The 25,563-nt window shown below is 49.0% G+C and overlaps 10 protein-coding genes across 10 annotated transcripts; 4 read left to right on the forward strand and 6 right to left on the reverse strand.

Moving 5' to 3' along the window:
- Positions 1 to 370: 370 nt before the first annotated feature.
- HO133_004516 (uncharacterized protein) lies at positions 371 to 3,559 on the reverse strand (the record flags this gene model as incomplete). Its single annotated transcript, XM_037295433.1, has 3 exons — positions 371 to 1,735; positions 1,790 to 3,234; positions 3,337 to 3,559. 3 exons carry the CDS (start codon positions 3,557 to 3,559, stop codon positions 371 to 373), a joined length of 3,033 nt encoding a protein of 1,010 aa, XP_037157434.1.
- Positions 3,560 to 6,337: 2,778 nt separating this feature from the next.
- HO133_004517 (uncharacterized protein) lies at positions 6,338 to 9,240 on the reverse strand (the record flags this gene model as incomplete). Its single annotated transcript, XM_037295434.1, has 4 exons — positions 6,338 to 7,542; positions 7,616 to 8,634; positions 8,732 to 9,006; positions 9,196 to 9,240. The coding sequence occupies 4 exons, from the start codon at positions 9,238 to 9,240 to the stop codon at positions 6,338 to 6,340; spliced, it is 2,544 nt and encodes an 847-aa protein (XP_037157435.1).
- Positions 9,241 to 11,441: 2,201 nt separating this feature from the next.
- HO133_004518 (uncharacterized protein) lies at positions 11,442 to 11,844 on the reverse strand (the record flags this gene model as incomplete). The annotated part of the gene is made up of 2 exons (XM_037295435.1): positions 11,442 to 11,646; positions 11,834 to 11,844. The coding sequence occupies 2 exons, from the start codon at positions 11,842 to 11,844 to the stop codon at positions 11,442 to 11,444; spliced, it is 216 nt and encodes a 71-aa protein (XP_037157436.1).
- A 237-nt stretch (positions 11,845 to 12,081) lies between these two features.
- HO133_004519 (uncharacterized protein) lies at positions 12,082 to 14,171 on the forward strand (the record flags this gene model as incomplete). The annotated part of the gene is made up of 6 exons (XM_037295436.1): positions 12,082 to 12,150; positions 12,217 to 12,320; positions 12,701 to 13,045; positions 13,193 to 13,247; positions 13,674 to 13,885; positions 14,030 to 14,171. 6 exons carry the CDS (start codon positions 12,082 to 12,084, stop codon positions 14,169 to 14,171), a joined length of 927 nt encoding a protein of 308 aa, XP_037157437.1.
- A 483-nt stretch (positions 14,172 to 14,654) lies between these two features.
- Positions 14,655 to 16,349, reverse strand: HO133_004520 (uncharacterized protein; the record flags this gene model as incomplete). The annotated part of the gene is made up of 5 exons (XM_037295437.1): positions 14,655 to 14,912; positions 15,069 to 15,782; positions 15,838 to 15,973; positions 16,121 to 16,208; positions 16,262 to 16,349. The coding sequence occupies 5 exons, from the start codon at positions 16,347 to 16,349 to the stop codon at positions 14,655 to 14,657; spliced, it is 1,284 nt and encodes a 427-aa protein (XP_037157438.1).
- Positions 16,350 to 16,724: 375 nt separating this feature from the next.
- Positions 16,725 to 18,353, forward strand: HO133_004521 (uncharacterized protein; the record flags this gene model as incomplete). The annotated part of the gene is made up of 4 exons (XM_037295438.1): positions 16,725 to 16,791; positions 16,850 to 16,894; positions 16,955 to 17,235; positions 17,295 to 18,353. 4 exons carry the CDS (start codon positions 16,725 to 16,727, stop codon positions 18,351 to 18,353), a joined length of 1,452 nt encoding a protein of 483 aa, XP_037157439.1.
- A 376-nt stretch (positions 18,354 to 18,729) lies between these two features.
- On the reverse strand, positions 18,730 to 20,545 carry HO133_004522 (uncharacterized protein; the record flags this gene model as incomplete). The annotated part of the gene is made up of 6 exons (XM_037295439.1): positions 18,730 to 18,842; positions 18,892 to 19,263; positions 19,316 to 20,228; positions 20,281 to 20,301; positions 20,356 to 20,428; positions 20,502 to 20,545. 6 exons carry the CDS (start codon positions 20,543 to 20,545, stop codon positions 18,730 to 18,732), a joined length of 1,536 nt encoding a protein of 511 aa, XP_037157440.1.
- A 1,267-nt stretch (positions 20,546 to 21,812) lies between these two features.
- On the forward strand, positions 21,813 to 22,280 carry HO133_004523 (uncharacterized protein; the record flags this gene model as incomplete). Its single annotated transcript, XM_037295440.1, has 2 exons — positions 21,813 to 21,928; positions 21,962 to 22,280. 2 exons carry the CDS (start codon positions 21,813 to 21,815, stop codon positions 22,278 to 22,280), a joined length of 435 nt encoding a protein of 144 aa, XP_037157441.1.
- A 784-nt stretch (positions 22,281 to 23,064) lies between these two features.
- On the forward strand, positions 23,065 to 24,578 carry HO133_004524 (uncharacterized protein; the record flags this gene model as incomplete). Its single annotated transcript, XM_037295441.1, has 5 exons — positions 23,065 to 23,233; positions 23,290 to 23,370; positions 23,422 to 23,538; positions 23,603 to 23,656; positions 23,908 to 24,578. The coding sequence occupies 5 exons, from the start codon at positions 23,065 to 23,067 to the stop codon at positions 24,576 to 24,578; spliced, it is 1,092 nt and encodes a 363-aa protein (XP_037157442.1).
- Positions 24,579 to 24,922: 344 nt separating this feature from the next.
- HO133_004525 (uncharacterized protein) lies at positions 24,923 to 25,394 on the reverse strand (the record flags this gene model as incomplete). The annotated part of the gene is made up of 3 exons (XM_037295442.1): positions 24,923 to 25,056; positions 25,114 to 25,205; positions 25,285 to 25,394. The coding sequence occupies 3 exons, from the start codon at positions 25,392 to 25,394 to the stop codon at positions 24,923 to 24,925; spliced, it is 336 nt and encodes a 111-aa protein (XP_037157443.1).
- Between the last annotated feature and the right edge of the window lie 169 nt (positions 25,395 to 25,563).

Below are 25,563 nucleotides of genomic sequence, written 5' to 3' on the forward strand. Positions count from 1 at the left end.
TGCAGGCCTTCCGTCCAATGATATAGACCTACTGATAGTATGCACACATAATTGCTGCGGTTCGGAAAAAGCGTGCTTGCACGGTCCCACGGCAAACCTCAAACATCTGACCAGAGCCCCAATGTGCATCCGTCAGGAGAAGCAACGTACGATTCCAACCCCCACACCGTGCAGGCACACCATGTACACCACACCTGCCTTCCGAAATATACTATACCGGTAAAACCATCATCATCCCAGGGTATCGCAACATCATGACGAAAAAGACCGCTTAACGAACGCTAAAAACGCCTCGACGAGCCTTGCCCTTCTCACGTTTGCCCCAATGTCTCTTGCTCGAGACCCTGATAAAGACATCCATGAACCTACATCAGGGGCTGGCCTCCACGCTTTTACCTCTTTTCTTCCAAAAATTGAAATTGAATCTCGAGCCTTTCCTTCCAACAACGCGTTGAGGCCCACCCCCATCTCTCATGCTGCCGTTGCTCATAACAGAAGTCTTGATGTCAATATCCTTGGCTCCATCCTGTCCAGTCACGTTTCCAGGTCGATGTCCATTCCCTGGTCGCTCCAAGTTCACGACGTCCGGCATTCCTTTGCGCTCGGGGCCAGCCCAGCTGTCTAATCTAGATTGAGAGCTCTTCTCATCGCTATCCACAGTCAAGACGCTCGTGGCCTGGGTCCCAGTTGGAGAGTATGGCGTAGATTGAGACATGCTGGTATTGTTGGTATGTGCGCCAGAAGATGAGCGATGGTGAGCGCAGTGTGTGTACGGTCTACCTACGATTGTATTGGCCGTGAAGCGATTGGAGCGCCAATTGTCAGTATCATCGTCTTTGCTGCCGCGACGTGAAATATCTCCTGCCCCAGCGGATTCGCGAGAGCCGCGGCGACTACCATTCGTAGACAGGCCAATTCCAGAAAATGCTGTTTGAGACAGAGTATCCTCAGACGCACGTCCTTTTGGTTGTATATTCTCAGAAGTGGTAACAGAAGATGCTGCCTGAGACCTTGAGTCGGCGTTCAAGCCTAATTGCAGCTGACTAGGCGAGCTGTTATTCAGCCGTCTAGTGGTGACAGTTGCATGCGAAGTATTCGCAACAGGAGACGCACCTGATGAGCGACGCGAGTATGAGGCTGAGTCGGTGGTAGGGTTCACTTGATTCAAATTGCGGCCGAGGGAGGAGCGGCGGGATGTGTTCTGGCTATGAGCACCCGAATCAAAAGAGCCGAGATGGTGAGGGATTGAAGAGGCTGACGCCCTACGCGGCTCGTCCGCCAATTGAGCAGCTTGCGCCATTGGCGAGGTCTCCAGAGGTTGAGATGCTGGCAGTCCTTCCGGATGTGAGAACTCAGGCTGACTGGCAGGACGGTCTGGGCTCCCTGAACGCGGAGATAAGAGACCCTCGGACGACCTTTGCTTCTTCCAACCCATGCTATCCTTCATGAATGTCTGTTTCTTGATCCTTTCGGTCCAGATCTCTTGGTTTGCTTTCATCTCGTCAACAGCGAACGCCATTGCAGGCAGAATATCAGTAACAGCCTCAAACAATGGACGCGCAAAAATGTTCATGAAGCTGTTTTGGGAGTTTCCGAGCTTGATAAGGTTGCCCAGCTCTGGCGGACCACCGAAAAGTGTGGTAGGTATGCCTACATCCTTTTCCATTACGCCTTGATTGGCAAATTCAAGCTGAAGAATGTTGGCCCATTTAACGGCGACTTCGAAAGGACGTGCCTGATATAACATCAATTCCATACATACATTACTTACCTTAGCAAGAGTACTTACAACGTTGCTAATGTCTGCACACTTGACGAGTAGGGCACATGTAAGTATCCTGTAGTCGTCTAGGACTTGAGGACTCCAGCCGTCGGTGCCATTGTTATGGTACACCTTACCCTGCAAATTTCCGAGCTCCCTCATATAATTGAAATGCATACCCATATCAGTTGCTAATATTGAATTAATCATAAGCCCACGCATTGGGATGTCTTCGAATGCAGCCTTCCAGTAGCGGCGCAGAATCTGCGAGTAGGCTGCGCAGTGAAATGCTTCGAGCACGGATTTGTCATTGTATAGTTGAGCGAGTGGTGCGTTGAGAGCCACAAGGAACGCATTGTTAACACCCGGGTGGCCGACATCATGCCCAATCGCGGTTATCAAGAGTGTAAGAGCATCGAAAGGCTTCAGTAAAGCTGCGATTGGCGAAATCTCTCTGTTTACACCTGCCTGTACCGACGAAGCCGGGAAGGGAGGTAGCGTGCCAAGCTGGATTAAAAAGTAGAAGATGGCTTGCATGACATCAACTACGTGACGGAAATTGTGGTAATTCACAAAGCCATTGTAAGCAGCACGGCTGGCCATCAAGAAAATCGTCAGATCAGCTGCGGATAGTCGCCATTTATCAAGTTCTGGGATGGTCAGAGCGTGTTGAAGCATAAGGAAGGCTGCGTGAATCAGATCATCTTCCGAGTAGTCGTGACCGGAGAAAGCCCAAGACCCAAGGGCGCGAGACAACGCTTCTTCCTTTCTCGATTCCAGAGGGGGCAGCTTTTTAAGGTCAATTGGGTGTAATTCTTCATCGGGGTTGCAGATGCCTTTCATCAGTCCTGAGACCATAGCTTCTCGAAGATAAGCGTAGGGTTTGTTGTCGTTGTTGCCAAGCCAAGACCGCTTTCTCACTCTCTTCTGCGCAAGAAACTTCGCACGTTCGTTCCGCGCCTCCTTTTGCGCGCGACAAGCATGCACCGTCAAGCCACGAAGGCGTTCTTCTTGCAAAGGGGATGTTAGGACATCTATAGCTCCAGTGTCAACGCATCTCAGCATCTGTTGGTGTTCTGACAAGGCCGGGTTGCCGGCGGCCCTTCTTGGGCTGGAGGATGTCGACCCAAATACGGAGAAGCCGCCTGAGGAAGGCCGCGATGGGCGGTTGTTCGTGAACGTATGGCTGGTGGGACGTTCGGATCCTTTATTGTAAATCATCGCCACAGGTACGACCAGCTTTGAGAGGCTTGAAGTTGAGATCTCCGCCGAAATGTGCTTTAGAAGAGCGAGACCGTAGCAGTCTGCGAGCTCGGAGGACGAAGACTCTTTCGGAATCTCGTCCGAACGGCCTTCTACCCCGTCGTTGGCCGGCGTCCCCAGCATGACAAGTACAGGTTGGATATCAGTACTCAGAGATTCGAGATGTGAGACTTTAGCCATGCAAGTATCGCCGGAAATACAGGTATGCACTGTAACGTGTTAGTCGCTACAGCTTCGGGGGAAGTGATGTGTATTCTGATAACGCATGCCGAGGCGCTCTTTGGCGGAACTCCAAGGGTAAAGAGACGTACCTCCATTGAATACGGACAGAAGACTCTTGAGGTTGCTGCGCACTTCTTCAATTTCTCCAAGGATAGCTTTCCAGCATTCCGGATTTCGATCCTCCCACATATGTTCGCCGTAAGTGTTTGCTCCATCCGAACGAATTGACTCTGACTTTTGAACCACTTTTCCGTCGAGATCTCGGCTCAATCGGTTGTCGACATAGACGATGTGGTACTCTGCATAGTCCATGACGGCTCGTCACAGCTGGCCAATGTCGGGGCCCGTTAGGGTGGCCCGTATGTGGCGTGCGGGAGCTCTTTTGATGTTGTGGCTACTCGTGTATTTAAGTAGAGATGGGCAGAGCGGGGGCTGCTAGTCAAGTCTTCCAGAATGCACGCAATGGTTAAATGAGATTGTTATTTCTCGGTTGTTATGGGGCTCAGTAGAGCTCAATGGATGAGCGCAAGTAGTCTCTGATGCAGGCAGACGGTACGGTTCGTCCGCGCGAAGCGATGCTGCACGATCAATCAGAGCAGTATCTAGGATACAGTTCTGCTTGGATCGAGCAATTGAGGAAAGAGGTTGCGAGGAGTGACGACTACTAAAGCGAGGTGGATCCCTCGCATGTAGGTGAGGGAAACCGTGAGATCTGCGCTGAGAGCGATCCGTGCTACCGTGAGCAGTCGAGTAGTCTCGTCGAAATGCGAGGGACGAGTATGAGGGCAAATTGGCGAGCATGTGTAATTGATATGGTTGAAGCAAAGAGTTCGTGAGCAATGCACGGTGACCTCCTCTTCTCACGTGCTCCTGCTCCTAATGGTACACGACCAGCTTATCAGGGTTTGGTAACTTGGATGTCGAAGACCTTGCTCTTCGCTTGCTATGTGCTATCTGATCAAAGCGGCGCCAGCGTCGCGGGCAAAGAGACGTTTGATCTATGCGCAACATCCGGTGCGAGTTTGAGGGGAATTACTTTCGCCAGCAAGGAAGGTTCGGGACATTCGAGCAACGTCGGATGGAGAATGCAAGTTGAAGGTGCGCAGTTGACGTGAGGTTGGCCAGACAATGGTGTATGAAAGAAGCAGAAGGCGCGATAGTGGCAGGAAGGTAGAGATCGAGTAAGGGTAAGGGTAAGGGTAGGTTGATGGGAAGGAGAGGTTGTTCGAGAATAGTGGAGGAGTGTTGGCTTGGCCCGGTCAAAATAGGGTTTGGCGTAAGAACCGAAGTACTCCTTTCGACGATTTACGATTTACGATTTACGATTTACGGGCTACCTAGGGGTGTACAAAGAGTGTCAAAACATTGCTAAGACTCCAAATCCCAGATTATAAGTTATTGTTTTTTTCTTCTTTTCTTTCTTTTTTTAAACAACGAGGAATCAAACAATGAGAAAGGACATCTGGGATGACTTGGCGATTTGGGGGAAGGGGGGGGGGGAATCAAGCTTGTCCTGGTCCAATTCTGTTACTTATGGACTGATGAATTATTGCCAGGCGAACAAGTGGTGCGGCTGATGCTTGACTAGAGTAAAGAGCGAGATTAGATACTTAAGAATTTTCCGAGCGAAAGGATATGCCGCTATATGAATTTGTGGACTACTCCTATGCTCCATGCATGGAATTGATTGGAGAGAGGCTCCGAATACGGTACTCGTAATTCGTACGGTAAGTTACAGTAGTCAAAGGAAGGAATAGAAGTCTTTCATTCTTCCGTCTTCAGGACCTTCCAGAAGCCTCTTCTGATTCGTCAGGAAATCCATTACGAGTATTTACATTACCTACTCACTAATTTAATTTACCTTACATTAAAATGGTGTATTATTGATTGTGTACCGTGCATGTCATCTTTGTTTCACGCCGCGGGGAAATCGATCCCTTTCCCTTCCCCCCACCCCAACCTTGAACGCATTGATCGTTTTATAATTACAAGAAAACCCTTGATTGCCACCGACATCTTCAACGCCTGATGTTCAGAAGCCTCACCAAGTACTAGTGTATCTCACGTTCAGCTTTGCAAGATTCCTTTGCTTTGCTTTGCTTTGCTTCGCTTTGTCCGAGTCCTGCGTAACCTTCTTCCAGGCATGTTAGCGATCGGAAAGAAGGCGCCATCTTCATCTTTCTTGCGACAGGAGCCTGGTCTTACCTTATTCGTATCTCTCTCCAACATGATGTCGATACAAGCTTAATAAGCTACCATACAACTGGCCGGGAAAAAAGCTGTTGACATCCTTCAAACCAATGTTTGACCCTACTCGTACCTGCCTGCAGCCGAACGGTTGAACGATCGTGTCACTCAAGTTCCACTGACGCCCAAATAATGTGAGGCCACTGTCTGATGTAACCATTTCCATAAACATTAAAAAGTCTCACTGTTACTCACCCCTTACACCTTCTCACTGCTTGCCTGCAATGAATCCTTCAGTTCGTATCCTGTCACCTCTTTCCATTCCTATCTTGGACCCCCACAAAAGTGCTCTTCCCAACTGTGCGGCTGAGTACATCTGCGCTACAATGCGCCGCTACAATTTTTGCGCAATTACCATTCCCCATCAGGCCCAATGATTCGGTGCGCCTATCCGTTGGATGTCTGGCATCCCGCTATTGGTGTTTTGACTGCGGAGGACGAATACTCCCTACAACTTATAGGACAGGGCAAAAAACCCCGAGGCCGCCAAATCCCATTCCTCAGGCCGCCAAAAGCAATCCACTTCGAATCAGAGGTGCACAAATTGTAAGTCGAAGTGGAAAGTATTTTGTAGCGAGGCCTACGTGTATCTTTCGACTACACTGACCCCAGCGATCAGGCTGATGGAAAGGCCCAAGCATTTCTTCGAGGTACCCTGAACCCCTAAAATCGCATGCAAGATAACACCGAAATTTAAAAATCCTGATGCTTGGAGGGAAGAAGAACCCTTAAGTCACCCCCACCAAATTTCCTCCCTCTGAGACATCACACGACGCCGTATTTGTATGGTTTCCAAGCCACGACAGAACATCTCTATCTAGATTTGGACAAGCTGAAGCCTGGTCAATTGCTCCGCTCCCATTCTCGCTGTACCCCATTGGTGATCTCCGCACCCTTTGTTTCTCTCCGCTGCTTGACCGAGAACTCTGCTTTGAGTGCCAGGTGGTCGCTTGGGAAGTGGTGATTGGGGAATCCTGGCACCTTCCGCAGATATTCTTCTTCGACACTTCCAAGCAGATGTCGGACCTGCAGTGCATTGGTAGAGTACCAAATGTAGTCAATGACCCCGATGAAGCTCGGCGTGTAATTTGTGAAACTCAGCTCCGCGGTCGTACTGTACGCAGACTTGAGCTTGAACGGATGAGCCATTCCTTCGCGGGTAAGACTGCCATACCCCCGATTCCCCAAGTCGGGATGATTACCAGGCAAGCTGCCACGCGTGATGAGATCGTAGACCCCACTTCCAGCAGCGGCGTTAAAATCTCCACATATTATCAGCGGTATCTGAGGTCCGCTGGAATACTCGAGGGAGACACTAGGCTCGGGAGCAGGCTCATCTGCAGTATCTGGGTTGCCTCGGCTATCAACCTCGGAGTGGCGGAAAGCTGCTTTGTCGGTGCATGGAGGGTACTTTGCCCACTTTTCCGCTTGCTTCGATATTTGCTCCAGAAGAATCGCGACTTGAACCACTTTGACATCTTCAAACGCAGGATCCCAGAATATGTGCGCATTGCCGACGATCATCCTTGACCCGGTCATCCTGTTCTCAAGGAACGTTACCACGGCGACGTGATCTCTAGGCATGACGCGGTTGAAAGTATCGTGCTCGCCTTTCATGTCCGGCCGGTTGATGGCTGTGTTTGCAAAATCGATGAGAACTTTATCAAGACAGACATATTTACTTCCTTTGTAAAATGTTGCACATCCATCAACCAATTTGGCATCCTTTTCCGCCATGGTCTTTGCCCTTGTTTTCGGCCAAAAAACTCCACGATAGTCGTTGACAGCAAGCTCGCGGCGAAAGTATTCGTCAAAACTCTCGCGGTCGACTTCTTGCAGGCAAACGATGTCCGCATCATGATCTTTGAGTTCATTGAGAATAACCTCCCTTCTATAGTCCCAAGAAAGCACGTCCGAAGGCGTGTAACCATAATGCGACTTCGTAGCGTATTTATCGCATAGTATGTTGTAAGAAAGAACACTGAGAATCTCTGAGGCAGGAGACGTATCAATTTCCACACGGGGACGCTCATTGGGAGGGGTCCCAGCTGCAAGTCAGTCAGTCCGATTGCCCCCATAGGAGATTAAGAGTAACCTTATCATGTGAAGGATAATACATACGTGTAGCATTTTCCCTTAGATGAGTGACTAACGACTTTGTCCCATGGTGCACGATGTGCTCCTTTAGATCCTCATCTAAGGGATTCCCATCTACTCCTAGCGTCTCTAGTTTGAACAAATATCCCACCTCGTAAGGAAGCGTTTGCAAATTGTTGTCAAACACCAGGAGCTCTTTCAGATTGACGAGCATTCCGATTTCTTCTGGTAATTCCATGATTTGGTTGTTTGAGATATCCAGATGTGTCAGGTTCCTCAGATGACCGACAACGGGGTCAAGGCGTGCAAGCCGATTATGGTCGAGGTACAGTTTCTTGAGGAATTTGTAGGCAAAGATGGATGTTGAGATCGCCCTCATACCTTGACCGCTACAATCCAAGGCGTCCCAATCTTGTCTTGAGATCTCTCCAACAGTGGTGGCCCGATTGCGCTCTTCTTCACCTTCTTCAGCTGCCTCTTCGGCAGGCGTTGGCTCCAGGGCTTTGCTCACTCGCGATATTACCCCTTCTTTCTTGCAATGATGGTGCGGCGCCGATTGCGCCTGTCTCGATTCTGCGGCGAGCTGCATCTGACGTTGCCAATGCTGATTTGGTATGAAGTTGTCATTAATCCCCCCAACCTGAGAGTTGCTTGAATTGCCATTGTGAAGGGTGTTCGGAGTAAAATGAGGAGTGACGTTGGATAACGTTCCCGAGGAGAATGTGTGTTGGTGGCCTATACCGTGACCTCCGTTCTGGTTTTGCGGGTGGTGGTTGGTCTGTTGACCGTGGTGCTGCTGGTAAGATTGATGTTGGAACTTGTGGCCCGCGCCTGGCTGCATAAATCTCTGATGTTGTCCACCGTTCATCATGGCGTGCTGACCCTGCTGATGGCCCTGGCTGTACATCGCATACGGGTTCTGGGAAGAAGCTTGTGATACAGGCGAGCGAGAGGGCGAAGGGGTGTCGTTGGCATAGCTACCTCTGCCACTGTTCACTGGAGAGCCGGATCGGGCCAGATGACGAGGATGGTGGTTTTGTTGACTATACTGGTTGTAGTAGAATGGTCCGGTTCCAGGGAACCGGTGTGCTCCATCTGCCATCTAACAAGGTCGACCGAAAGGGAGACGACAGAGTATACGTATTCTTCAGTGTAGCTATTGTTGTATTCAGATCTGTGATGGAGGAGGTGGATTTGCGTGAGGATCTTCGTTCCACCATAGGCATAGGAAAGTCGTTTGCGTGCTCAGGTCTAGGCTCGAGGGGCTGAAGTTGACCAATCTCCAGACTGAGGATTGAGGACGTTGTGATACCGTGAGGAGATTCCTGCCGGTGGAATTGTTGCAATTTAGCAAGATAGATAACCCGTCCAATACACTCGGTCGTCCACTTCACAGCCACGCAAGCATCGTAGTCCTGGTGTAATGCGCGTTAGAGGAGACTCTGCGACAGCTTGTCAACGGGTTGCGGGTCAGGGTGTTAGGAGAAGACGCTAAGGACATGGGCTTCTCAAAAATGCAGTTGACCCTGATTGCGACAACGTAGAAGCGTATCACAATTCTGGTTATTGCAATAATAATTAATGATAGCAGTCGAATGGCGTACCTTATGAATCCAACGAAAACGCTGCTGGTGAAGGTTCCGCCGCATTCTGTATAGAAGCGCGGAGCTACCCGCCTTAGCGCTAAGCTAGTCTCGCCAGTGCCCCTCGTGCCTTAAGGCTGACAGCCTGATGGTGATGAAGGGTGAAGGTACAGAGGTCTGCACCGAAAGTCCTGCACCCGCCAAGACTCTTGCGCTCAGACTTCGGATAACGCCCCACCTAAAGGGTTACCTGGACAATGCGTCTGAAGTTCTTCGGAATCGCACCTAGCCCTAGCCAGGTTTCGGGGCTTAATGCCCCTATCAAGCCAAGAGAAGTACCTAAAGTCCCATCCATGCGCTGTGAGAAGATATTTCTAGGCTTCCCCTCTACAGGGCCGCTTTCCGAAAGTAGGGTTAGGGCTGCACTAGTGCGGGTGCAGGACTTTCGGTGCAGACCTCTGTACAGTACTTCCATTTTAACCCCCTGTCACGTTGATACGGAGTCTACTTTGCTACAGCAGTGAATTTGAGTCAGGCATCTCCGCAAGTCCGATCAAACGCTTGCGAGTTGATTCATTCAATGACTAATTCGAAAAGGTTTCCGTAATGAATGCCTGCTCGTGTCTTGTGGTAGCTGAGTTCAATACTTGACCACAGTTCGGGTACTTCTCCTTTTGGATACTCAGCTTTTCAGACGAAAATTTGAAGGCTTTCTTTTTATTGATTCACCCTCGTCACCTTCATTCCGAACTAAGGAACCAAATGAACGTGAAAGACCTCTGGATCCCCTGTCAAGATCTTATATCCCACCTTATATCCCACTTTGTACCTTCAAGTCTACCAGTCTCTGAACGACAGTTTTCTTGCTGACAATATGACATAAGAGGATCTATATACATGGACTCCGTAAGGCGTCGCACACCATCCTTGGTGGATCCTTGAGTTCAAATCATGGAAACTAGCACGCCTAAACCTTTGCCCAAAGGTCCTACCCCGTTGCTTTTTGAACCATACTTCTATATGTTTCCAATTTTCAGACATTTGCTTCATCTATACCTCCAGAAAACCGCTCTTGCACCAATGATATTATGAGGCTGCCGTCGCCTGCCTTTAGCACCATCATACAGACTCCAGGATCCGGGATTTGCAACTCAGTACGGTGCTAGAGGGGGAACGTTTCCTAACCCAGCTCCTGTCAATGACCGCCCGATTAGCGACATGCCCTCTCCATTCGTCTATCGACAGGGCCCGCATTTTCTGGAAGATGCAAGCACATACCCACTGCCTATACATCTAAAGGAGCTAAACAGACAAAACTTTCGAACTCTTCTGCTGGCCCAAGTTTTCAGATGTCCATTTTGTAGCACGTTTCATGAACAGCCTAAGAAGTTTTTGGGGTCAGCTTGCGGGTCAGGCACGCTTACTATGAGTTTCTTCCTAATCTATACCTCAGTCTGAGTTGAGGAGGAGGAACATGGAGAATTGACTGCAACATACACCATAAGTGCGGCCATCCCGTTTGCAAACGCCCAGAACAGATTCATCCAGGATCTTAATTTGTGGTTGGAAAAAGCTCTGTGCAGACAGAATTTGACGGCGACACCCTGTGCCCTCATAGGCTTTGACTTCTCAAGTGAGCCGGATGCTTATAGTGAGATTTGCAATCGAAGGTTTGTAGTCCCCTTCGGGCCTGTGCGCTAGGAGCATGAAAGCGTATTCCATGAGCCCAGCGGGACGATAACATCTGTGAAGAGAATGAACGCGTTGGGGGCTTCAGCGGCGGCCTGGAACATTCATCTTTGACATAAGACTAAGCGACCATCAGGCGGACAGCTTTGAGCATTGAGATTGGATTTGTTATGGAGCCGCTCTTGATGAAAGAAAGTAGTAAGAGACGAGATGAATTGACTGTTAGTAGGCAAACAAAAATAAAGACTGCTGCGAGAAAGATAGTACTTTCAACCGAGAGGGTCTCGAGCTTGGAGCGTTGCGAGCTCGCAAGAAGTATCTTAAGCTTGACCGTAGCGCCGGCGAAGCGCCCTGCGCATTATTCGGAGTCAGCATTGCTTATACGAGGTAGGCAATGGAGTTGCGAGCCAGATCTCGGGAGTAGAAAGGTCCTTTTGCTCCCGAAACATGTCTTGCGACTCAAATTCAATACCAACTGGGACAGATCGGCTCCGAAATGTACGTACCTATATCGCTTCAAATAATAACTTGATTATCCATCGTATCAGCAACCTGATTCAGCGATGATGAGCACATGCTTACAGTGCCTCAATCTCCTTCTTCACATATTCGGCCCTCTCTATGCCCTTCCTGATATCCTTTTCATCTTGAAGACCGGTCTGACTGGCGAATGCTTTGTGCAGGTGAGTCTGGAAGTATGGATAACCCTGAGGGTAATTCTTGCCCAAGTTCAGGAGCTCTGCGAATCTCCGCGGCTTCAGTTTAGCAGTAGTCCTTCGTGGTCTGGGGAACGGGGTATGCGGAGGAGCATTTGGAAATCACCTTTGTAGATGTTGATTACTTCTCGACGCAGAGCTGGGTTAGTCATCTCACAATGTAGCTTGCCGTCTTCGTTTCTGGCAGCTGATCGGCAGCTGTGAGATACATATAACATACTCTAGCACTAGAAAGTTGACTGGAGCAGATTGACCGTCCCCACATTTTTGGGCACCTTCAGCCCTATCACAATCTTATCGATAAGGCAAGTACAGGTAGGGCGACGGGGAACAATTCTCGGGAACTTGTTGCTGTTGTGGTGATTGCCCAAAATATAATGACCTCTTATACAACAGAGGAGGGCTGGTGAGTCTACTTTTTGGATCATCTGAATACTTGTGTTTGCTATAAGTTGGCTTACAGACTCTTTTTGCGGGGCTCAAACCCCGGCTCAAAAAGTTGATGCTGACTCCGAAAACACGAAGGCATACACTTCCCGACGGGCACAAATTGTACACGAAGACCTGGATAGTCAGTAACTATCCACCCAAATTCTGCAAACCCCCTATCCTTCAATTGACTGTCCGCCATACTTAGCCCACAACAACTCCTCACGCTCTGCTGCTCTTCGTCCATGGCTTTTCCGACCATATAAATAGTTACTACACTCTTTTTCCCACCCTCGCTTGTCGCGGCATTCAGTAAGTCTTCTCCAACTCATTTCTTTCCATCCAGAGGGCATTTTGAGTTACCAGGCACCCTGCCAGACCCGGTGCTTGTTATGCACCTCGCAAGCTGGAAACTTCAGCGTGAAAAGGGAGATTATCGATCAAGACAGCGCGAATGTGAGATAGTCTACCATTCGCATGGTCTAATCATTAGACCTTCACTGACTTAATGACTCTCTGAAGCCCCAGATCTCCTCCTATAGTGGGGGCTTAGCGTCTGCTAGACCCATTAAGCGAAGGAAAACAATTTTTTACTCCCCTACGTTGTACACCGCTCCGAAAGATGTAATTTCGTTTCGTGGATACACATTCCCAGTCAAGGAAGGCAACGCTAATATGGAGTATCGCTGTAGATCCCATGCCTTCGATCAACGCGGCTGGGGACGCTCTGTGCAGACACCCTCACAACGGGGTCTCACTGGGCCTACAGCGACGGTACTCAATGACATAAGTTCCATTATTGATTCACTGCTTGCAACAGCTGCATCAATGTCCGTCCCTGTTTTCTTGATGGGCCACTCAATGGGGGGTGCGGAAGTGCTACAATGGGCAGCTCGTGGTCCCTCGGATATGCGATCTCAGATAAGAGGCTATGTTGCTGAAAGCCCATACCTGACCCTCCACACGTCAGCACAGCCTCGTCGTATGATTGCAATAGCCGGTAGGTTAGCGGCGAAAGTCCTACCAAAGAGACAGATGTACGTATTTGCGCCGTCCATAATCCCTCTTTTGGACCAAATCTTGAGTCTTGATAGATGTCTTGGGAGTTTCGACTCTTTGGGCATGTTCCAAGGCTCAAAAGATCCTCTCAAATAGGGAAACCTGACTCTGAAATTATCATCTAGGGTGCAGAAGCTGCAGCCCAGGTGGCTTTGCAGGGACCCGGCAGTATGCAAGAAGGTAAGCATGTTTCTTTCTCCTTCGGTGATGTCTTTGGGGCGTAGGGGCCCGGCACGACACGAAACATCCTTTGCTGTAGGATATGACGGGAGAAAGCCATCAGAATTTCTGAGGCCCATCAGACCTCACAAACACTTCCCCAGCTTGCTCATTTGAACGGTTCTGCAGTCTTGAAGGCTCAATGCTCGTGAATCATTGCAATCTAAAGAGTAAATCTTATTAAGAAACATCAGACTTGCTGGCTCAAAGCTTCCATCTGGCTTCTTTGTCTAGATAAGTAGGCAGTCATCACTCAAATCCTGAGGGTCGGCTCCTCGTGGATCCGATCTCGGGTCTACATATTGTCTCTCGTTCAATATTTCAAGTCATACGTCATGCCTTGGTTTTCTACCTCAAAGATGCTCTACTGACTTAGGAAACTATCAGTGGGAGGATGACGAGCTTTGTCATGATACGGGAACATTGGAAGGGCTGGCCGGGATGATGGACAGGGGAGCAGAGTTGAATTGCGACAGGATAGTTGTAGAGGATGAGAAAAGTTTTTGGATAGGACATGGGAGTGGAGACCGGGTCACGAGTTTCGAGAGCAGTAAGCAGTGGTTTGGACGATTGAAGGCAAAAGATAAGGAGTTCAAGGAGTAAGCAATCTTTCGATGTTATCTTCCCTGATCAATGAAGAAGGGATTTGCGAGGGCCTCTATCTAGAGTGTTACACTCTAAAAATCCGCGTTCAAATACGAGATCTGTCCCGTTTTGGACATGCTGACTCTGAAGCTTTCCAGATATCCGGGATGGTTCCACAAGCTACACGCTGAGCCGGGGGAGGACAAGATCACTTTCGCAAACGACGTTGCAGGTTGGATCCTCGCTAGAGCAAACATTCAGAGGACGCAAGCCTTGTCAGAGCCACAAAGCAAATTGTGACAATTCTCCGACTAGCAAATTTTTGGGCTCTGAGACTATTCCGGATGGTCTTCAGGATGCATGGCTCGGTTAGGAAGCACCGACCATACGTTCTTACAGCACAGCAGCTCCTGTAGAAGAAACATGCAGCGCTCGAACTGCGGCGAGAGCCTGCCAGTCCTGATGTATTTATTCGTACCGACTATATAACAATAGTGAAATGGCCGAATTTGACTTCCAAGAAGACATTCAGAAAAGATATTGAGATATTATTTCCACAAGATTCAACATAGACAGCCCCTGAGATGTAGCTTTGCAGAACCAAAGCTCCCTTCGAGGAGGCCGCCTAAGTCCAGACATTAGATAAGCCTTTTATCCTGAGGTAAAGACCCCCTTTTGTCAGATATCGGCACGAAAGTGACCGAGCTTCGACGCTTAACAGCGGCGCAGAGGTCTGTGTGAACGATGATCAACTCTCGTGGGCTCAAGACTCACCAGTGCCCATCAATACTTCATCTTTTTCCAGACGCCGAGGAAACCTCCACCCGCCACTCGATAACCGACTTTCGGTCTACAGACGATCTCCATTTCACTGATTTGATCGTGAATTGGTTGATTGTCTCCTTCAGCGGTACTTGCTCCAGCGGAGTCGGCCACTGCGCCGTCGTTTGAATCCTTGTCCGCGTCCCCTGAAGCATCGTCTTCGCGTATGGTATCTTTTGCCTTCCTCGTCAGTGCCCTTGGTGTGACAGTACGTACATCCTGCGCACATTTCGGAGTCAGCGTTGCTTTTCAAAGGCAAAACTCAGACTCGCAAGACACGTCTCGGGACCAGAAAGAGCCTTCTCCTCCAGAAATATGTATTGCAACTCAGACCTCGGCATGGAAAAGGAAGGGATTATTTCGAAATGTACGAACCCAGTCCTTGCCTCCCGAGACGTTTAGTCCAAGCTCGAGAACACTGTCAAGGACCAAAGGGAGACTGAGTTGCTTGACTATTTTAACAATAGAAATGATCTGCGTGATACTGGGATTGAAGGCAACCAGATTACCGTTGGTATGCAATACAGACGCCGCTTTTTCGACATGATGAAATGAAGAAGGCATGTCCAGCACGATATGTGACAAGAATGCTTTTGCATCAGGCCCAAGTCCACGATTGGAGACCTGCTCGTCTATCCACCCGGAGATATCACCAGCATGAAAGACAATATCGTTGAAGTAGAGTCCCTGGCGAAACCCTTTTACAATCTGCTCTGCATGTTTTGAATGTTTCAAAGATACGTCTAGAGTATGGATGACCGCTTGCCGGTCATCACTACTATGTTCATAGGAGGGTTTTGATCGTGAATTCAGATCGTCTTCCCGTCCGGAAGACCTCTGATAACCTGGAGCACCAATTTTGAAAAGGGATGCTGACTGACAATCTTCTACCGCTTTACTACTTGGGTTGTTGGTGTTGGGTCGTAGAGCATTTGCTGCGTGAACAGCTTTAGCGAGGTACAATGTTAATCCTCCATGCCCAGTGCCTGCTTCGAGAATCTCTAAGGAAGGGGGGCCGTGAGTTGAGGGTGAAGGACTGGCGTGGATATCTAGCAACGAGACTATGAGATTGGCGTCCACTGGGTAGATCTACTGGTGGAAGAAGTAAGCCGCGTATACATGGCAGAGAATTGAGTAGTCCCACGGGAGTCACAATGCGAGGAGTCATGGTGACATATTCAGCCAAGGTGGGAAGGTAGACTCTGAGGTCGGCTCCTCTACTACTCCTCACTAAGTCTCTTGTATTTCTGCCAATGATTTCGCTATGCAAGATGTCGCCACTGAGTCATGTCGGAGTCAGCGTATCTCTCTTAGCATCGGACCCCAATTGCCAGACGAGTTCTGGAACTGTTCCATTTCTAGAACAGGACTTGTCGCTCCAAATGCAGTACGAAGCCGGAAGAGATGGCTCCAAAGAGATGACTTACTGCTGAAGATTCGTCTTTCCATCTTGACGAAGTACGTTAGTCATGAACGGATCTCTCCCTTTCAGCTGCAGAACAACGCGATCACCGGCTGTCCCCAGCATGAGTTCATGGATTTGAGAGGAGTAATATGGGTTCACCTACCCTGTATTTTATTGTCGCCGCCTGAGACAAATCTTCGACAAAAGAAAGACGACCTGAAATTGATCGGGCGCGTGGAAAGTGTTAACATAATACAACGAACTATTCCCAATCCTCTTCAAGGCACATAGCAAAGCTGTAATTCCAGGACATGGAGAACGAAGGAACCTACTCTACTCGCAAATGCGATGATCGGACAGGTCACGTGCTGCGCGCACTAGGGTTTTAGTCCAATCAGATGATCGACATTTAGCCGGTCACGCCAAGGGTAAGCCCTAACCTCCTAGGTAAGTAAGATACCTGTGCTTGAGAGTGACTCCAGCTACCTAACCTCAGGTGTATCAACACCCTTATTTTGAAACGTCCACTTCGCATCTAAAATCAACCAATTGCCCTACATCTGTCTGACTGCGCCTTCAAATTACTGGCTCGGGGTTCCGGCTCGGACATTTGAGTTGAGTGGGTCATGGCTGTCCAAGCTGAGCCGCAGTACTTCACCAAAGCTCGTCGAGCTGGACGAATTGTTGTAGAAGGTCAGTATCTGTGACCTGCGCTTTCGCTCATTACATACTCTAGCTGACCTTCTCATAGAGCCACCAAAGCTGGATCTCGAGGCCTACATTGCGAATTACAGAGGTAGAAGGCTTCATGTTTCTTATACGCTCCGTGAGACCCAGATTCTAATTGCTTCAACAGGCCGAACGCGCTTCGAACGACTGCTACTCATCGGAACTTCTTCCTCGTATCTCTTCTTGGAAGCACTGAAAGCAGCTATTGCTGAAGCCAAGCAAGGAACCGATGTTCAGCGCTACGAGAATGCTGTGTCATGTCTTCGCGAGATTGCCCCTAATGATACCGATGCCACGCCGGACTTGGACTGGATTGACAGAATGAAGAAGCAAGTAAAAGGCGCAACTGACAAAATGGAGTTGGAGTTGAAGGGCTACAAAAACAACCTGATCAAGGAGAGCATCAGGGTATGCTATGTCTCCTCACGAACACACACAAGCTAATCAGCTAACAACTCCTTTCAAAGATGGGGTACGATGACCTCGGCCACCACTACCACCGCATTGGTGAACTCTCAAAGTCCAATAAAGCCTATTCTCAAATGCGTGACTTTTGTACCACGAATTCTCACATCGTGATCATGAACATGCACCTCATCAACGTCTGCATTGACCAGCACAGCTGGTTCGCCGCTCAAAATCACGTCCAACGTATACGGGGTCAATCAGGCAATCAGAAGTATCCTGAAGCTGAGAAGAACTCCGCCAAGCTGTCCGCTGCCTCGGGCCTCACATACATGGCCCAAGCAAAATACAAGGAAGCCGCCGAGGAGTTCTTAAGCACAAATCCTAGAATGTCACAAACCAAGCTCGACGATCCAGCGGACGAAGAGTCCTACAATGAGGTTTTGACCCCTAATGATATCGCGGTCTACGGCGGCCTCTGCGCACTCGCCTCCATGACCCGCGAGGAGCTTCAAAAGCAAGTCCTCGACAATTCTGGCTTCCGCAATTACCTTGAGCTCGAACCTCACATCCGTCGCGCCATATCCTACTTCGTCTCCTCCAAATACTCAGCATGTCTGTCTATTCTTGACTCATACAAAGCTGACTACCTCCTTGACATCTATCTTCAACGCCACATCCCCCAGCTCTATTACGAAGTCCGCAGTAAAGCTATACAGCAATACTTTATCCCTTTCTCTTGCGTCACGTTTTCAGCTCTTGCAACAGCATTCAATACAGATGAGCCAAACATCGAACTCGAACTCTCCCAAATGATCAAGCGCGGCAACCTTGACGCTCGCCTTGATCTCGTTGATCGCGTGCTGCTGGGGAGAAAAGTGGATAACAGAAGCGAAGTGCATGCCAAGGCGTTGGCTACTGCAGAGGAATACGAGCGTACGGCCCATCTACGCTTACTGAGGATGGGCCTACTAAATGCTGGACTTGAGATAAAAGCAACGAAGGGGTTAGGTAACGTGGGCAGTGGTAGCAGTCAAGACGGGGGAAGCTGGAATGGTGGCGTGGGAGATTTGATGAGTGGTGAGGGGCAAGACTTGAGGAGTGGGTCGGTCTTTAATTAACCAGGGTTCGACTAATGACAGAGATGTATGCATGACACATAGCGACGGCGTTGAGCATAAAGCTCACGAAAAGGTATCCGGGTGGAAAATTAGTAAAACAGATATATGGCTGCATAGAGCGATTTGCCATCATCTGAGTTACACAAGTGACATTTCAGATTTAAGGTCCATTTCCAGTAGCAGAGGGTCTCAGACTCCTCCATTGCACTCACACGCCCACAATGCATTGCAATACTCAAAGCAATGATCTTTGTCATGCCGTGTATTCGGTCACTCCAGCGCTATCTAAACTATCATGGCTAAGCTATTGAGATCTACTACACTTTCATACAAGCACGCAAGAGAGGGGGCCTCTAACGCTCCGCAAGTACTTTACTCACAGCTTGTTGGCTTCATTTTGAGCTCCACCCCACTGATAGCCGGCTGGATCGGAAAATTTGTATCCGTAAGAAGATGTGAAATCGTCAAGAACGGCTGGACCGCGTGAGCCTGGAATTATGTTAGCCTGGTGGATCCGAAGTGCTGCATCTTCACGTACCATAGGGATACTCCATAGGAGTGATTTCTGTGTTCCCGTCCAGATAGTGCAACAAAGGCGAAAAAACTCTCCAGCTAGCATCTAGCTCGTCGTCACGGACAAAGTTGGAGTGATCGCCTTTGAGCGCATCAAGAATCAAAGACTCGTAAGCCTCGGGAATCTTAAGGTCAGAGAAGCGGCGGCGGTAGGTTAGGTCAAGCTCCGTTGCAACGGTTTGCATGCTCAGACCAGGCAACTTGGAGTTCATCTTGATGTACACCGATTCGTTTGGCTGCACTCGAATGACAAGCTCGTTTCGTGGGATATCTTTGAAGATTCCCGAAGTGACGTCTTTGAATTGGATACGGATCTCTGTCTTTTGCTCGTTGAGAGCTACGATTGATCAGCTTCAATAGGACAACGGCATATGTAATGTCTCACTCACCCTTGCCGGCCTTGAGTATGAAGGGGACACCATCCCATCTCTCATTTTTAATGTACGCAACCATGGCACAGAATGTAGGGCATCGCGATTCCTTGGGCACCGTGTCGTCTTCCTTGTACGCAGGCTTGTTACCGTCCAAAGACTTGCCATATTGGCCAATTATCACGTTCTTTGGCTCTATGTTGGGGATGCCTCGGAGGACTCGGACTTTTTCGTCACGAATGTCTTCTGACGAGAATGAAATTGGCCTCTCCATAGCAAGCAAAGTGAGCACCTGCAGCAAATGATTCTGCATAACATCCCGAATGATGCCGAATTCGTCAAAGTAGCCTCCTCTGCCTTCGGTACCGAACGGCTCTTTGAAAGATATCTGAACATTGTCAATGTGATTGCGATTCCAGGTAGCCCCAAAGAATTCATTTCCGAATCGGAGAATCAGAATGTTCTTCACCATCTCTTTCCCCAAGTAGTGATCGATACGGAAGATCTCCTCCTCTTTCCAGTCTGGCTCAAGGGCCTTCTGAAGCTCTCGCGAGCTACCCAGATCCTTGCCGAAAGGCTTCTCCACGACGATTCGTGATATTCCTCTTTTGGGGTAGCAATTCCGCTTGAGGTGTTGTGAGACTGTGATGAAGACGCTAGGCGGGAGCGCCATATAGAACACGCGGTTTTGCTCCTCTCGACCCTTCTCGATCCCCTCCAGATGTTCATTCAGTACTTTGAACGGTTCGTCCTGGTCATATTGACCAGAGACATATGTACATATCTTGCAGAACTCTTCGAGTTGCTCCTCCATCTCCTTGGTTGGCACCTTGATGTGTGATTTGACCCTCTTGAGGTATTCCTCATGGTCCATCTTTGTCCGTGCATAGCCGACGATTCTGATATCTTTAGGCAGGAAGCGATTACGGTACTAGAGTATGTCAGCTGGAGTCCCAAGGATTTAGGAGCCAGAGGTGACCAACCAAGCCGAACAAAGCTGGGAACTGTGTTTATTGAATCAGCACTTGTTGTAGTTTGGACGGGGATGGCATGCTCACAGTCTTCTTCTTTGCAAGATCGCCCGACGCACCCAGAACTACTATGATGGTGTTATCCTTAAGCTCGATGGTCCTATGTTCGAAATAAAAGGTTAGTCAATGTGAGGGAAAGGTGACGTCTGTTCACAGAAAGAGATAATATTTACCCAGCGTCTTCAGGCTCATCCGGATGGATCATTGTGTCGGCCATATTGACAATTCGCACAGTGGATTTGAACAGCTAAAGGGAAAGAGAATCGTTGTGGGGGGATGATAATGGTAAATAGCGCCGTTTGACAAAAGAGTCGAGCTTGGTGCTACAAGGCAAGATATGCTTCCTCAAGTCTTAGTAATCCGCCACCACGCGATTAAGTAAGGGAATCACTACTGTATTCCAGCCGCTGCTGCCGTTACAACAACGGCTGCTCTTTGCTTTTTACTGTCTCAATAACTAGCCGCACAAGGTCGCTCCATTCTCTATAGCAATTGATAAAGGATTCTATTGACAGTGGTGGAGACTGCTGTTAGCCGCTAGGCGGAACATTGCGGATGTTGTGCAGAAACCCAGAACAACGGAGTCATGCATGCCTTCCTTCATCTCTTCCTACTGGATGTAGAAGTCCTTCATTGTACTGTAGACTCTACAAAGGGTAAGACCGGCAGCCTTGTCTAGTAATCTGATCTGGTGCTCGCTGGTTCTCGCTGGTTTGGCGAGTACTCTTCCTACCAGGCTCAGGTTCCGATGTTGAAAAGGGGTCCAGGCCATTTGGGAACATGAAGAACATCTTGCTAGGGCATGTACAACACTTTCATCTTCAGGAAAGTGTCCCTCTAAATTTGCCTTAGTTGATTTGTCCTACTTACATATCCAGCGAGATGCCTGTATAGTACATACCTTAGGTCTTGAGGAAACATGCTAATCGGATCTAACGGATCTAACCATTTACGATTTAGTGGCTGTCGCTTAATCTCAAAGCTGCAAGGCCCACACTTGAACAAACGTCTTCAGCGATCCACAACCAATTCAACCACTACTATCAACACTCGACCATCGCATTCCTTGTGCATAGACGACGCTGAGAATAGGGGGCCAACATGGGTTCAGAAGCGGGACATCGCTGTAAGTATACCGCGTCCCGCCCAACTGCTGCCCTTGCCAGTCACGAGTACCGTCCAGTACTCGTGCTGCTAGCCTCTGAATTTACAAATAATGCTGACGTTTGCATCCAGTGTACGTAAAGTGAGTTGCCAAACAGTACATCCATCGCGACGTCTTGTCAGCACGATTAAGCTGAAAGATGCGAATGCCACAACATTGGTCCTGAAGTGAAGAGGCTGACCTTAGGTACGATGATGACAGGGGACGGCATCTGAGTTATCAACGAGGGAAGGTGAGCGAGGGGCAACACATCGAATATTGTGCAAGACTGTGCTGATAGCTTTCAGCGAAATACAAACCCAGGGACTAGGTGGGAACCATGGCAGAGCACGACTTGTTTGGGCCCATTGCTGATGTGCCGATAGCTTGGTCAAGATCGAGGGCGTTGATGACCCAAAAGCTGCTACGTGTGCTTCCACTTCTTCCCGCATTAAGGTGATGTATGGCTGACCGTCAACGCTTCTACAGGTTCTACCTGGGCAAGAAAGTAGCCTTCGTCTACCGCGCACATCGGGAAATTAGGGGTACAAAGATCAGAGTCATTTGGGGCAAAGTTACACGTTCACATGGTATGCTCAACCGATGGGTTTTCTATATTGTCCACTTGCTGAATGAGGTCGCTAGGCAACTCTGGCGTTGTGAGGGTAAACTTCAGAAGCAATCTCCCACCCAAATCTTTCGGCGCCTCGGTCAGAGTGATGCTGTATCCGTCATCGATTTAGCGTTTCAGCGGGTCTCGAAGATGGATCAGAAGAGGCGTTGTGGAGCCAGCTGCTGGCCCCAGTGAACAGGATGAAAGTGGTCGAAGGCCGCACTGTGTGACAAGTAAAGACACGTTTCGTGCGTAGCTTGCGCAAATCAATCAAATTGATTCAAAGCAAGCCCTGATGCATTTTTATGGTGCAGCGATGATGGTGTTATTGGTTCGGCACCAATTTGTTATAGCTCCGAGGTGGTCGAGCAGGCGGTCTTCTAGCCTTGAAGGTTTGGGATTTTGACAGAACGATGCATGCAAGTAAAATACTGACAATGGCCGTCGACTCATACTGTTGCAATCCAATGCAAGAGATGTGACCATCAGCAGGGCAATAATGGAGAGCAAATCATTGTCGAGCTACTAGTAGATGCATGCTCCACTTTTGAGTTTTGCACTAGTAATGATAAATCAAAGTTTTCTCAGCCAGGCGATGCAGGGTCTCACCACGGCCATGTCTTATCGTAACCTCCCAGCCTGGAGCTGTGTCCTCCATCTTCACATTCGCTTCTAGGTATTCTCTCTGTACAGGTATCACGTACCCATTACTTTGACTTGTAGCATTTCGTCCTTATCACACTGTCCATTCTATTCATAGAAATTTCACTCGCTTGAAAGCAGGCCCCAACACTGCCCCAAAACGGCGGATCTACGGCTGTTTCGTGAATCCCAGAGCTCCACCGCTCACCTCATCCTGTCGCTACAACAAAGTTGGCCAACTGCACAGCTCCGTTCTCAAGCTTCCGAATACCTACATCCCTTTGTCACTTTCGCCACTCACGATCGTTCATAAGTTGTCCGCGCCGCCCTCGTTACGATGGCCAGAAACCGCAGAAGCTCGATGCTGAGTTTTACGGGCAAGAATAGAAAGACCAGCAGTGGATCGATCCCCAAGGTTGATGCCGCTGAGACTGCCAAAGAGAAAGCTGCATTCCATATCAACACAAAGGCCGATCCGACCAAAGCCATCAATGAAGCGCAGCCTGGTACGTTTGCTAAACAAGAGTCAAAGTAGCTCAAGACCTTTGCTGAACCTTTTCAGCGACTCGAAATACCCTCGAGGCCACTACGATTGAATCCATTCGAAGTCTTGAGCACCGCGATGCAGATGGGAACGTCATCAGTGAGATACAGGTGGGAATCACTGAAAAGAGCGTTTCTGATGCCTAGACAGCTGATCCCGACCTGTCAAATCCGACACGACCCCGTATGGAACGACCACTTGACACCATTCGGTCCTTTGAGGCGGCTATAGATGGATCATACAATCGGAGGGCCTCTTTCAGAGCTGGTACGACATACTGCCTACAAATGATAAGCCTGGAAATTACAAAGCTGATTGGTGTGTTCCACAGAGTCGACGAACCCCATGAGCCTTCAGAATAATCGTCGAAGTGGCTTTTTCTCAGGTGAGACCCCCAAATATGTTGCATTTCATATCGCGCTTGTTGAGCGGTGGCTTTTCCATACGAAACATTTTCCATGAATGACTCGTGAAATGTATGCAATGTTTGCAACTGGGTCTTCCAAGTGGCCGCGCGTTGGCTCTTTTTTCTTTCCCTCTTTTTTCTTGGGCGGCTCCTTGGCCACGGCGATCTCCCGGACGGGCTAATTCAGATCCTCGAGCTAAAAAGCTTACTTGCTCCAATGCATATTTTAGGCTACCAAGCTCAGCAACAAAGATCCCCAGCTGATGGTGGAGGGTACTATGGCAATCGCATGAGCCACAGCAGGCCTGACAGTATCATGGATAATTACGGAAATGCTCCAAACCAGCATGGCAGTGGCCGTCGCTTCGGCCCTCGAAACCACTCAGATCCAGCTTTGTATGGACACAACAATACCCAAGGCGTTTATCCTTCGCATGGACATCAGCAATCTTACGACACAGTAGCATCAGCATCCAATGGAAGCCACGCAACTGACCAGTGGGGCAATTCCACTGACCCTAGCAGCGAGAATAGCTCCATTGATAGAGTTCAGACAGCCCCCAAACCGGACCTTGGTGAAGCTTACGGCTTCAACGGATTCGGAGGAGCGCCCCAAATCCAAGGTCCGATCTTGGAGGAGCATGGGCACGGCGCTCCAGGGTACGGGCATCCTGGATATGGTCAATCCCAGGTTGCAGCTGGCAATGGCCATCCATATCAAGGCAACGGGGCTCCCGCCCCACCACCGCATGCACCTCCCAAAGACGCTGGACCAAGGGTTCCTATCAAGCTAGGGAGTTCTGCAGTGGGCATGAGATCTGCAGTGGGCAGCGGGCCACCACCGGCCGTTGACACAGACAAACGCAAGAGTTGGCTCAAGAGAAGATTTAGCAAGGGTTAGATTGTTGGCAATGATGAGACGAATGGCTGAAAGCTTCGAGTGTCTCAAAAGAGCATTTTCCGCCAGTGGGGTTTGCCTCTGCATACATGAACAGTAATGCTTAATGGAATGCGCGCTGCGTTTTCACGAACAGCATGGAAGGCGTCATCGGTTGGGTTCAACAGCAACAGCTTGTCAATAATACATAGCGGTCTGGATGAGGTTGGCAAGACTTCATGCAAACGGTAAAGAACGCATGGTATGAGCCATGCTCCTAGCGCTTGAGAAAACGGTTCATACGCCATGCTAATAACCTTCACCTTCTCATATCCGCATTCATGTAACAGTAGTACATAGCAGTACAGTCATTCTCCCTTCCTGGCCTTTTCCTCAGCAGCTAGTTTCTCGCTCTCATCCTCTCTCATAGCGACGATGACATATGCTATGAGTACCATATTTGCCATAAAGGCAGCCGTTGCTCCTGCCCATGTCGATTTGCCTGTATTGTCGTATGAGTAGGTGTCTTTCACCACCGTCTAGAAGGTGTAAGACCGACCTCGAAATATAGTATTGAGAGTTAGGAAGTATGTTCCTATGGGGCCTGCTATCATTGCCAGAGTGAACCCCAAGAGCTTGTATATGACAGCTCTAGAGCAGAATTGTCAATGTCATCCACACATACTCGACACTGTCGAATTATTTATTAAGCAGTAGAAGGATAACCCACGTAGGAACCGCAGGAGTGATGTTTGATTTCTCCGATGCATTAGGAGTGTTGGTCCTTTCATCCTTGTCAAACAGATTCTCTCCAGTAGATACGATCCTTCTCGAAGTCATTTTGGCAGGAAGGAATGTATTGTCTTCAGAACCAAGCCCACCGATAAATGGCGCGTCCTGGCGTCTGTCGCGCTCTCTCGCGTAGAGTGTTCTGGCTTGGCACGTTTTTGTTTGAGCAAATGAGCGTCTCTGAACAATTACCAAATCTTGACAACATCTACATACTGTA

Source organism: Letharia lupina, assembly GCF_014066315.1.
Source record: "Letharia lupina isolate WasteWater1 chromosome Unknown contig_2, whole genome shotgun sequence".
Lineage (NCBI taxonomy): Eukaryota > Fungi > Ascomycota > Lecanoromycetes > Lecanorales > Parmeliaceae > Letharia > Letharia lupina.